This window comes from Balearica regulorum, chromosome 27 (assembly GCF_011004875.1).
Source record: "Balearica regulorum gibbericeps isolate bBalReg1 chromosome 27, bBalReg1.pri, whole genome shotgun sequence".
NCBI classification, from domain to species: domain Eukaryota; kingdom Metazoa; phylum Chordata; class Aves; order Gruiformes; family Gruidae; genus Balearica; species Balearica regulorum.
Window position 1 is genome coordinate 4,417,649 of NC_046210.1, and position 12,060 is coordinate 4,429,708.

At 69.8% G+C, this 12,060-nt stretch overlaps 2 protein-coding genes and 1 long non-coding RNA gene across 3 annotated transcripts; 1 reads left to right on the top strand and 2 right to left on the bottom strand.

Moving 5' to 3' along the window:
- Positions 1 to 117: 117 nt before the first annotated feature.
- LOC142598287 (PH and SEC7 domain-containing protein 4-like) lies at positions 118 to 5,590 on the bottom strand. Its single transcript, XM_075736473.1, is given in 12 exon segments — positions 118 to 683; positions 776 to 919; positions 1,021 to 1,165; positions 1,254 to 1,530; positions 1,925 to 2,031; positions 2,033 to 2,202; positions 2,302 to 2,391; positions 2,508 to 2,566; positions 2,803 to 2,915; positions 3,594 to 3,674; positions 3,762 to 3,905; positions 4,844 to 5,590. Coding segments are annotated over 12 exon segments (1,980 nt in total). The 5' UTR covers positions 5,239 to 5,590; the 3' UTR covers positions 118 to 428.
- A 4,151-nt stretch (positions 5,591 to 9,741) lies between these two features.
- On the bottom strand, positions 9,742 to 11,983 carry LOC142598307 (interleukin-36 receptor antagonist protein-like). The gene is made up of 6 exons (XM_075736564.1): positions 11,891 to 11,983; positions 11,669 to 11,705; positions 11,403 to 11,557; positions 10,833 to 10,982; positions 10,626 to 10,750; positions 9,742 to 10,042 (listed from the first exon to the last, which is right to left on the bottom strand). Exons 2-6 carry the CDS (start codon positions 11,695 to 11,697, stop codon positions 9,842 to 9,844), a joined length of 660 nt encoding a protein of 219 aa, XP_075592679.1. The 5' UTR covers positions 11,698 to 11,705; positions 11,891 to 11,983; the 3' UTR covers positions 9,742 to 9,841.
- On the top strand, positions 10,036 to 10,753 carry LOC142598308 (uncharacterized). Its single transcript, XR_012832580.1, has 2 exons — positions 10,036 to 10,545; positions 10,576 to 10,753. It is a non-coding gene; the product is annotated as an uncharacterized LOC142598308 (long non-coding RNA).
- Positions 11,984 to 12,060: the final 77 nt, after the last annotated feature.

Here is a 12,060-nt window from a genome sequence, read left to right on the forward strand (position 1 = left end):
CAGCGTCCCCTGCCCCCACCCCGTGGTGAGGCCCGTGACGGATACGGGGACAGGGGCCGCTGCCACATCCCCCCCCCTGAGCCTGACCCCCCCGGGCAGTTCTGGGGACACACGGGGTGGCAGTGGTGGGACACACACCTTTATTGCACAACGGAGAGCAGCAGGCAGCGGGCGCGGGGAGGGGGCGCAGCAGCGATGCTGGGGGGGGCTGCGGGGGGGGGCTGCGACCCCCCCATCCCCCTTGTCCCTTTTTTTTGGGGGGGGGGGCAGGGGGTTGTGTCTCCCTGAGTTTCCCCATCCTTAATCCCCAGCCCCCCAGGTTGGCTCAATACTGGTGGTGCCCGAAGGAACCTCGTACCGGGGTGGGGTGGGGGGGTGCCACCCGCCCCCCCAAAATGTCCCCACGTGTGGCCCCCCCCCCATGTCCATCACAGCAGGTTCTTGTTGCGTTTGGGGACGATCTTCCTCACCGTCCGTCGCTCGGAGATGTTCCTCTTGACGCGGACGGTGGGGGCGATGGGGGCGTCGGGGACGAGCGAGGGGCTGGAGTGGGCTTTGGTCAGGGTGGGGTGGTCCGGGGGGGCCACCGCCGGCCCCGCTTGGGCTTCCCACCCCTCCAGGTCCTGGGCGCCCGCGTTGATCCACGTCTCCAGCACCTGCACGTAGGTCTCGTAGCGACGTCTCTGCCGCAGGAAACGATACGGATGGGGATGAGCCACCGCCATGGGGATGGCGTCCTGGATAATTAAATTAATTAGGAATGAATCGGCCCCACCTCATAGAGGAGATACTCCTTCTTCAAGCGGTACTCGTCCAGGTCGCGGGCTCGTCCCCGTTTCTCGGGGAGGTTGCGTTGATGCTCGAAGAGCTCCTGGGCTGCCCGTTCCATCCACGCCTCGTGGGAGCGGTGCTGCTCCTCCTGCCCGCGGGGAGAAGGGGTCAAGGCGGGTGACGGTGGGCACCCGTGGGTGTGCTCACCCCCCCCCCTCACCCGCCCCATCCCGGCCGCGGGGGGCTCACCGGGGGGCTGTGGCTGGGGGCGGCGGGGAGGATGGGGCGGACGAAGCGGCGTTGGGAACCGACGGCGGCGGGAAAGGGGGGCGAGGAGAAGAGGGCGGCCACTAAGTTGATGCGGGAGATCCAGGAGAACATCTCTTCGGGAGTCCTAGTGTGAGCAGATGAGGTCATAGGTGATGTCATCACCTGTGGAGACATCTCCGTCCTCCCCCGGCGGGGGGGGGGTTGTTACTTACGGGGCTTGGAAGAGGAAGACGCGCCAGTCGGCCGTCTGCAGGCGGAAGACGTTGGGGCGCTTGGTGTATTTGCTGGCGCGCTCGGCCAAGGCGTGGTGCACCCCCAAAGGCTCCTCGGCCTCGGGCCCCCCCTCCTCCTCCTCCTGGGGGGCCGGGGTGGGTCCCGGCTCAGAGGGACGGCGGGGGACCCCCGTTCGCCCCCCGGGTTTGAGGAAGTAGAGGACCGTCCCCCGTAGCACGGCTTGGAAGGGTTTCCAGCCTCGTCTGCCCCATGGTGCTGGGAGGGCGGGAGTTGGGGGGGGCATGATTGGACCCCCACAGCTGACCCCCAAAAGATACACACGCCCCCAAAGCTGGGACCCCCCCCCCGGCTCAAACAGACCCTGGTGGTGTGCCCCCCCTTGCCAGGCATCTGATGGACCTTGAATGGCCCCACATCTGCACCCCCCAACCCTAAAATACCCCAAATCTGCCCCCCCAACCCCAAATCCCCCCAAAGCATCCCAAATCCCCCCTAGACCCACAATCTGCCCCAAAATCTCCTCACCTGGACCCCAAAACTACCCTAAATCCCCCTCATGGACCCCCCCCAAAACCCCCAACCTGCCCCCAAACCCCTAAATCTCCCCCTGGACCCCCCAAACCACCCCAAATCCCCCCCCCCCACTCACTTTTCTTGCCGTCGGCCTCAGCCAGCACCTTCCTGGCCAGCCAGCCCCGGCGGTAGGTGACGGCCCCGGCCCCCCCCGGCAGGTCCAGGAAGGGGTTGCTCTTCTTACAGCCGGGGGGGGGCCAGGCTGCCCCCCCTCCCCGCATCTTCCTCCTCCTCCTCCTCATCCCTACGGAGGGGCTCAGCATCAGGGGGTGCCCCCACCCCACACCCCCCCGCAGAACCCCGTACTCACGCTGCCCACGCCAGCTTCTCGCTGCGGATGGAGCCATATAGAGCCTGGGGGGGGGGGGAAAGTGGGGTTCAGGTAGTGGGTCCAGGGGGGTGCCCCCCCACCTTGTTTAGAGCCTTACAGCTCCCCCCCCCCCACCAAAATACCTTCAGCTGCTCCCGGGGGAAATCCTGCCCGTCCATCATCCCGCTCAGGTTGGCCACGAATTCGGCGCTGGTCATGGCACGGCCGAGGCGCTGCGGGAGCAGGGTGGGTGTGGGGGTGTCCGTCTCTTCCCCCCCCCCCAAAAAGCCCCCCCAGAAATGCAGGGTGTGGATTTTGGGAGGGGATTTTGTCCCTCTCCTTTCCTCACCTGCCCGTGGAGGTCGGTGTTCAGCAGCATGATGGCACAGGTCAGGGAGTGCACGGCGTCTGGGGGGGGCGTGGGGGGGTCAGGGTGGGGGGGGGCCCCCCCAGCTGAGGACACCCATCACCGTGAACCCCAATGGGTGCAGCTGGGGGTGCCCCAGAGCGCTGGGAGGGGATGGATGGGTGCTGGGTGGGGAAACTGAGGCACGGCATGGGGGTGGGGGAAGGAGCTGGGTGGGGGGATCTGGGGGTGTACGGGGGGGGCCTGGGGGTGCTCCCCCCCCCTCGCAGGGTCTCACCCGGGGAGGGGAAGGCGCCGGGGTTGCAGCAATGGTAACGCCGGGAGAAGTGGCCGAGGATGCGCTCGCGCTCCTGCGTCTCGCCCGTCAGCACCAGCGCCTGCAGGAAGCACCTGGGGGCCCCCCCCGATGGCAGCGGGACCCCCAAAACACCTCCCCCCCTCCCAGAACCCCTGCCCTGGCATGCTGGCTGCCCCCCTGCCCCTATAATGCATTTCTCTCCCCCCCCCAGACCCCAAAACTGGGACACACCCCCCCCCCCCCCATCCCGGGACCCCACTGGACCCCAAATGCCCCCACATCTGCCCCCCCCCCCAAGGCAGACAGCCCCCAAATCTGTCTCTGTTGACCCCAATGGACCCTAAAATCACTCTCCTGGACCCCAAGAGAGGCTGAGAGCCCCCAAATCTGCCACCCCCCTCCCAAAACACCCCAAATCTGCCCCCCATGGACCCCAGCAGACCCCAAAATGCCCTAAATCTGCCCCTCCCGGCCCTAAATACACCAAACCTGCCCCCTCACACCCCAAAACACCCCAAATTTACCCCCCCAGCCCCAAAACACCCCACATCTGCCTCCCTGGACCCCAGCAGACCCCAAACCTGCCCCCCCAGACCCCAAATCTTCCCCCCACCCCCCCCACTCCAGACCCCAACAGCCCCCAAACCACCTCAAATCTCTCCTCCCCCCCAAAACCACCCCCATCTCCCCCCCCAAACCCCACCCAGGCTCTCGATTTGGGGGGGTACCTTCACCCCCCCCCCCCAACAGTCCGTCCCCCCCATCGCTACCTGAGCGCCTGGTCCAGCGTCTGCCCCCCAAACTGGAAGAAGTCCAGGTACTCCTGGGCCACCATCCCGCTGAAATCATTGCTGGGAGGGGGCACACGAGCTTGAGGGGGGGGGTCCCCAACCCCAGGAGACCCCCCAAAAGGTTTATGTGTGTCCCCCCATCCGTACTTCTTCCGGAGGAACGGCGCCACTTGGGACCTCTTGAAGCCGTCGAGGTGGAAGAGGCGGGTGGCCAAACGCTGCGCCTCCCCCCGGCGCCCCTGGCCCCCGTTGGCCAGCGCCGGCGTCACCGCTGACCCCCCCGGAGGGGACCTGGGGGGGGGACACACACACGAGGGAGGGGTCGGGTGGTGCTTTGCAGGGGCTGGGCGGGGGGGATCCCCTTAACTCTGCCCCGCTGGTTGGTATGGCGCTGGGAGGGGAGGGGGGGCTGGGGGGGTCGGGGAATGGGGGCGCTGGGAGGGGAGGGAGGTCAGGGGGAATGGGGGGGCTGGGAGGGGCTGGGGGGGTCAGGGGGAATGGGGGGGTCAGGGGGAATGGGGGGGCTGGGAGGGGCTGGGGGGTCAGGGGGAATGGGGGGGCTGGGAGGGCATGGGGGGTCAGGGGGAATGGGGGGGTCGGGGGAATGGGGGGGTCAGGGGGAATGGGGGGGCTGGGAGGGCATGGGGGGTCAGGGGGAATGGGGGGGTCAGGGGGAATGGGGGGCTGGGAGGGGATGGGGGGGTCAGGGGGAATGGGGGGGCTGGGAGGGGCTGGGGGGGTGGGCAGGGGGCTGGGGGGAGGTCGGGGGACAGACAGATACAACAGATGGGGGTTTGGGGGGGTCAGCCAGCACTGGGGGGGGGGGGTGTCCCCTTAACTGCCCTGCTGGTACGGCGCTGGGAGGGGATGGGGGACTTGGGGGGGGTCAGGGGGAGGAACAGGGGTCCGGGGGGGTGGACAGACAGACGGATGTCTGGGGGTGGATGGATGGACAGGGTTGGGGGGCTGGGGGGGGGCGGACAGGGGCTGGGGGTGTCGGGGGGGGACAGACAGACAGACGGGGGTCAGGGGGCACAGCCAGGTGTCGGGGGGGACACGCAGGGGGTCTGGGACAGGGGTGGGGGGGGCAGACAGACAGACAGGGGGTTTGGGGGGGCAGACAGGGCTTTGGGATGGGATTTGGGGGGGGACAGGGGGTGGGGAGGACGACGCCCACGTGGGACCGGGGGTGCTGGGGAGGCCACGTGGCCGGCGCCGGCATCCCTCACCCATGGGTGCTGGCGGGGGGGTCCGGCGGGGGCTCCTCGCCCGTCTCGGGGGGCAGCTCCTCCATGGCGGGGTGCGGTGGCGGGGTGGCGGGGGGGGGGCCCTGCGCCACTTCCCCCCCCGGGCAGGAAGCGCCCGGGGACGCCGGCAGCCGGGCACAGCCATGGCCCGGCACGGGGGGGCCCCCCTGGGACCCCCCGATAACCCCCGCTCTCGGGGGACCCCAGGGCGGCAGGGAGGAGAGCGGGGAGGGGGGCTGGGGGTGATCGAGGGGGGGCAGGGGGCTGGGGGGGGGCCTGTACCCCCCCGCCAAGGGCTGGTATGGGGGGCTGGGGGGGGACGGGGGGAGGTTGAGGGGGGTCAGGGGGCTGGGGGGGGGCTGGTACCCCCCTCTCATGGGCTGGTATGGGGGGGTTGAGGGTCTCTGGTCCCCCCCTCCCTGGGGCAAGTCCGGGGGGGCCGCGGGCCTGGTGGGGGGCTGGTACCCCCGTCCCAGGGGCGGCTTTGGGGGGGTCGGGGGCCTGGGGAGGGGCAGCTCCTGGTCTCCTCCTGCTGAGGTCCCCCCTGGGGGGTAACCGGGGGGGGGGGGGGGCCCGGTCACCCCCCCCTGGGAGGAGCTCCCGAGGGGTTGGGGGCCCGGGGGGGTCCTGGTACCCCCATTCTGGCTGCAGCTGTAGGGGGCTGGGGGGGTCCCCAGATCTCGGGGGCAGATCCGGGGGGGTGGAGAGCGCCAGGCCTGGGGGTCGGGGGGGTCCTGGGGGGGGAGAAGACACAGTGGGGGGGGTGGTCCCCATCAGCAACAGTGTGTGTCCCCCCCCCAACCCCAAGCCTGGGGGGTCCCCACACTCACCCTGTTCCGCGGCGCTGCCGACGTCCCCGCCGACGTCCCCTCCTGCCGGGCGGCACCCAAGGGGTGGGGGGGGACACCCCCGTTCCTCTCCGGTGCCCCCCCCAGCGTCATCCCCCTCGGTGATGAGCAGCGGCTGCAGGGCAGCGCTGTGGGGCCGGTAGACGGGCACCTGCCGGGCACCCATGGGTGCCAGCACCCGGCTCTGGAAGAGGGGGTTGGTGTGGAAGTGGGGCTCCTCCTCCTCCAGTTCCTCCTCTTCCTCGGCATCTTCCTCCCGGGAAGAGCAGCCATCGTCATCTTCATCCTCCTCCTCCTCTTCCTCCTCGCTGCATTCGGGGTCCCGGTGCTCGGGTGAGGCGGTCCCACCCGTGGGCATGAACTTGGGCGAGATGGTCCCATCCATGGTCATGACCTGGGGCGAGATGGTCCCATCCATGGTCATGGCCTGGGGCGAGATGGTCCCATCCATGGTCATGGCCTTGAGCGAGATGCTCCCACCCGCAGGCATGAACTCGGGCGAGATGGTCGTATCCATGGGCACGGACTTGTTTGAGATGGTCCCATCTGTGGGAACGGACTTGGATGAGTTGGTCTCATCCGTGGGCATGGATTTGGGCGAGATGGTGCCATCTATCAGCACACGCTCCTGCGAGATGGTCTCATCCATGGGCGCGGACACGGGCGAGACGCTCCCATCCATGGACATGGACCTGGGCGAGATGCTCCCATCTGTAGGCACGTGGCCACAGTGCTCAGTTGAGATGCTCCCACCCATGGACACGTGCGAGATGCTCTCGTATGCGAGTCCACAGCCTTGGCGCTCGTGGAAGATGCTCACATCCACGGGCCCGGACTTGGAGAAGGTGGTCCCATCTGTAGGCATGTGGAAGACGCTCTGGTACGTGGATCCATGGCCTTGGTGCTCGTGGAAGAGGCTTTCCTCCACGGCCACGGACTTGGGTGACACGGTCCCATCTGTAGACACGTGGAAGATGCTCTCGTACGTGGAACCACGGCCTTGGTGCTCGCGTGAGGTGTCCTCATCCACGGCCGTGGACCTGGGGGAGATGCTCTCATCCGCGGGCACGTGCCCCTGCGAGACGCTCCCGCGGTGCTCCCGCGAGAGGCTCCCACCCGTGGACACGTGGAAGATGTTCTCGTACGCGGAGCCGTGGTGCTCACGCAAGACGCTCCCGTCCGCGGGCGAGACGCTCTCCTCCGCAGACCCAGCCCCGCGCCACCGGCGTGGGACGCTCCGTGCCGAGGCCGCGTGGTCATGGCGCCGGGTGTCCTGGGACGCTCGGTCGCGGTCGCCGCCGTCCGCGTCCCCCTCGATGGCTCCCTGCAGCTCCCAGACGCACAGCTGGGCTTGCACCAGGCTGGCCCAGAAGATGTCGGTGCCGGCGGGTGCCGCGGTGGGTGCCGCGGTGGGTGCCATGGTGGGTGCCGCGGTGGGTGCCGCGGTGGGTGCCATGGTGGGTGCCGCGGTGGGTGCTGTGGTGGGTGCCATGGTGGGTGCCATGGTGGTTGCTGAGGTGTGTGCCATGGTGGGTGCCACGGTGGGTGCCGTGGTGGGTGCCGCGGTGGGTGCCGCAGTGGGTGCCATGGTGGGGGGGGTCACCCCTTCGGTACCTGCTCCCGAGAAGACGATGGCATCCTGCGCCGCCAGGACCCCGGGAGGGGGGGGGGGTGCCCCCCGGCTCCATGGCGCGGTGCCCGCCGCTACGGCTGCCTGCCCGCCGTGTGCAGGCAGCTGCCCGTCCTGCCTGCTGTGCCGGTGCCGGGCCCCATGGCCGTGGGTCTCAGTCCTGGGGGGGGGGAGCAGGAGGAGAGGGGGGGTGGGTGGGGGGTCCTGCACTGGGGGGGGGAAGGGAGGGGGGAGGAGGAAAAAGGAAGGAAGGAGGGAGGGGAGGAAGGAAGGAGGAAAGAAGGAGGGAAGGAGGGAGGAAGGAGGGAGGAGGAGTGAAGGAAGGAGGGAGAAGGAAAGGAGGAAGGAGGAAGGAGGAAGGAGGAAGGGAGGAGGGAGGAGGGAGGAGGGAGGTGGAAAGAGGAAGGAGGGAGGAGGGATGAAGGCAGGAGGCAGGAGGCAGGAGGAAGGAGGCAGGAGGAAGGAGGAAGGAGGAAGGAGGAAGGAGGAAGGAGGAAGGAGGCAGGAGGGCTCAGAGGAAGAAGCAGGGATGGAAGGAGGAGGAGGAGGAGGGAGCCTGGGGTGGGGGGGCGGAGGGGTCAGGGTGGGCACCTCCGGGCAGGGGTGGGGGCCGAGCACCCGCACCCCAGCACCCGCACCCCGTCCCCGTCCCCCGCGTCACCCCAGGGCCCCCACGTCACGGCCCCCACGTCACCCGCGTCACCGCCACCGCTGTCGCTTCCGGCCCTGCCGGGGCAGGAAAGGGGGATGGGGGGGGCGGGGGGGCCGGGACACCCAACCGACCCCCCGGAGAGTGGGGGGGCTGCACCCCACGCCGCGCCCCGCACAACCCCATAGCAGCCATCAGAGAAGCCACCACCATCGGGGGGGGGGGGGTGTGTGTGTGTGTGTCACGGCGCACCCCACCCGTGTCCGTCTCCCCCCCCCCCCCACGCCAGCACCCCTGTCCCGAGTTGGGGGGGAGCACCCTGCAGCATTGGGGGGGGTACCCCCAAATCGGGGGGGGGTCCCTGCACCCAGCTGGTGCTGCCTGTGTTTGGGGGGGTCCCTGCCGAGGGGGGGGGCGTGCACCCCAAAGTGGGTGCTGCCTGTGCACGGCGGGGTGCCCGCGGCGGTGGGGTCCCCCCAAAACCCTGCGCCCCCCCCAAGTGCCCCCCCAAGGGGTGGGGGGGACCCCAAAAGTTGGGGGGCAGGGGGGGTGAGGGACCCCAAAAGTTTACAAGAAAGCTCCGGGGGGGGCACCCCAAAGGGTGTGGGGGTACCCCAAGGGGTATGGGGGCCCCAAAGCTTATGGGGGGGCTTTGAGGGGTCCTCGAGGGTTCGGGGGACCCCAAAGGGTGTAGGCGGCACCAAAAGGGGTGCGGGGGACCCGGAGATGTGTGGGGGCTCCAAGAGGAGCCATAGGGGACCCCAAGAGTTATGGGGAGCCCCCCGGGGTGGGGGGAGCCCCAAAGGGGTTTTTGGGGGGGACCCTCAAGGCTTGGGGCACCCTCCAGGGCCGGGGGCGGTGCCCCTGGGGAGCGCTGAGGGCTATGGGGGAACCAAGGGGTCCCCGAGTGTCCCCCCGGGCCATGGGGACCCCCCCGCCCTCCCCGGGGGTCCCCCCCCGCCCCCCCCCCGCCCCCCCCTTACCGGCACTGCCGGCGCGCGGCGCGGGGCGTGTCCGCTGCAGGCCCCGCCCCCCATAGCCCCTCCCACCGTGGGCGGGGCGAAGCGGCACGGGGCCGGCCACGCCCCTGGTGAGGCCACGCCCCGGTGAGACCACGCCCCCTGGTGAGACCACGCCCCCTGGTGAGGCCACGCCCCCCTCGGCGGGACCGGCCCCTGGTGCTGTCCCGCTGCGGACCGGGAGCCTGCCCCTCCCCGGACCGATCCTGCCCCACGGGGTCCCATCCTGCCCCTCCCCGGACCGATCCTGCCCCACGGGGTCCCATCCTGCCCCTCCAGGGGGTCCCATCCTGCCCCTCCGTGGCCCCATCCTGCCCCACGGGGTCCCATCCTGCCCCTCCAGGGGGTCCCATCCTGCCCCTCCCCGGACCGATCCCGCCCCACGGGGTCCCATCCTGCCCCTCCCCGGACCGATCCTGCCCCTCCCCGGACCGATCCTGCCCCACGGGGTCCCATCCTGCCCCTCCAGGGGGTCCCATCCTGCCCCTCCGTGGCCCCATCCTGCCCCACGGGGTCCCATCCTGCCCCTCCCCGGACCGATCCTGCCCCTCCCCGGACCGATCCTGCCCCACGGGGTCCCATCCTGCCCCTCCAGGGGGTCCCATCCTGCCCCTCCGTGGCCCCATCCTGCCCCACGGGGCCCCATCCTGCCCCTCCATGGCCCAACCCTACCCCCCACTGTGCCCATATGGGCCCGATCCTGCCCCCTCCCCACCAAACCACACGCCACAAGCTGGGACGAACAGGTGGCTTTATTCCCCCCAGCCGGGGGACTGGCAGCGGGGAGAACCCCCCCACCCATGGGTGCTCCCCACCCACCCACGGGTGCCGCGGTCACTTGCGGCGCAGGTAGAAGTTGGTGATGGCGGGTGGGGTGCCCAGGCGCAGCGCCTCCCCCGGCTCCGGCGCGGTGCTGAGGAAGTGCCCGGGGAAGGCAGCGGCCTCGAAGGTGTGTGTGGAGCCACTGAAGGTCTTGTAGAAGGTGTAGGGGGTGGCCTTGTCCTCCCGCGAGAACAGCTCCAGCAGCCCCACCTCCTGTCATGGGGTGGGGTGTCACTGGGACACCATCCCGGGGTGGCACCCTCCCGGGGAACCCCCATCTCCAGGAACCCCAGGTGATGCCATCACAGAGTGACACCGTCCCAGGGAACCCCCACCTCCAGGTGATGCCATCATGGGGTGACACGGTCCCAGGGAACCCCCACCTCCAGGTGATGCCATCATGGGGTGACACCGTCCCAGGGAACCCCCACCTCCAGGTGCCACCACCTCAGGGTGACACCATTTTGGAATGACACCACCTTAGGGTGCTCCCACTTTGGCTTGCCCACCTCGAGTTGACCCACCTTGGGATGCCCCACCTCCGGGTGCCCCCACTTTGGGTTGCCCCACCACCCCAGGGTGCCCCCAACCTTAGGTCTGTCTACCTTGGGTTGCCCCGTCTCTGGGTGCCCCCTACCTGGGGTTGCCCACCTTGAGTTGACCCACCTTGAGTTGACCCACCTTGGGTTGTCCCACCTCCGGTGCCCCCCCCCAGGGTGCCCCCCACCTCCGGTGCCCCACCCCAGGGTGTCCCCCACCCCAGGGCCCCCCCCGCCATGATGCCCCCCACACTCACCTCCAGCTTCAGCTGGGGCTCGGGGCCGGTGCCGCAGGAGAGGGCCTGGCTGCCACCACGGATGCCCACGAAGAGGGGACAACGCCGGCGCTCCAGGTGTCGGTTGGGCACCACGCTGATGGGTTCTACGAGGAGATGGCGTGGGTGGAGGTGGGTGGGAGCACCCATGGGTGGGGGTGCCACCCCTTCCCCACCCAGGGCACCCACCTTCCTGGGCGGCGTTGGCACCCTGCAGGCTGGTGGCCACCAGCTGCCCGTTGTGCAGGTAGAGCCCCTTCTGCTGCGTGTCCCGCACCACGTAGTGGTAGGGCTTCGCCAGGGACTGCGTCTCCAAGGAGGCCCCCTCAGACAGGGTCTCTGCCAGGGGACACGGGGACGTGGGGACGTGGGGACGGGGCACGGGGACGTCATGGGTGCGCGGGGGCATGGGGCATCACAGGGACGTGGGATCGGGGGACGTGGGGACGTGGGGATGGGGGACAGGAGTGATGGGCACGTGCGTATGGGGACACGGGGGCATGGGGAGGGGGCACAAGGGGTGTCACGGGCGCATGGGGACATGGGGGCATGTGGGCATCACAGGGCCGTGGGGATGGGGGACACGGGGACACGGGGATGGGGGACACGGGTGTGACGGACACGTGGGGACATGGGGACATGCAGGCATCACAGGGACGTGGGGTTTGGGGACACGGGGACGTGGGGATGGGGACACAGGGGGCAGGTGGGGACACGGGGGACACGTGGGGACAGGGCCCCCATGCCCACCAGCGCTACCTTCCCCCAGGAACTCCTCGAACAAGGCCACCATGTCAGGGTCGACGACAGACTCCGCCGCGTCCCCAGGCCCCGCGCTCAGCTCCGCCATGCCACCCGCTGGGTGACTGCAAGCCTGGGACTGCTCCCGCTGTCCCCTGGGACCCTGGGCCCTGCTGCAGCCCAGGGAGGGGGGAGAGAGGGGTGAGGGCGGCCACCACGCTGAGTGACTCGGGCCCCAGGTATGAGGGGAGGGACAACCCCGTCCCCACCCCATCACCGCTCACCTGAAGGCAGGTCTGGACGTGTGAGACATGGCTGAGCCTGCGTGAGAGAGAGGGTAGCGCGTGGGTGACATGGGTGATGCGAGTAGGGGCTCCCCCCGCTCAACACACCCGGTCTCTTGTTTGCCAGTAGGCTCCCAGTTGTCAGTAGGCTCCAGAGTGAACGCCCTCAGAATGTTGCCCAAGCAGAACCCAGCTTGTCCCTGTCCCCATCCCCAGCGATACCTGCAAATCCGTCAGCTTCCAAAATCCCGTCCCGTGTCCTCTGGGCTGTGTACGCCCCCGCCGGGTGACAGCGGCTCTTATAGGGCCAGGCGGGGTGGGGGGGGCAGAGCCCGCCCCACTAATTGTACAGGAGCGAGCTGGGCTGGGCGGGCGCTGGCATGGCGGGGTGA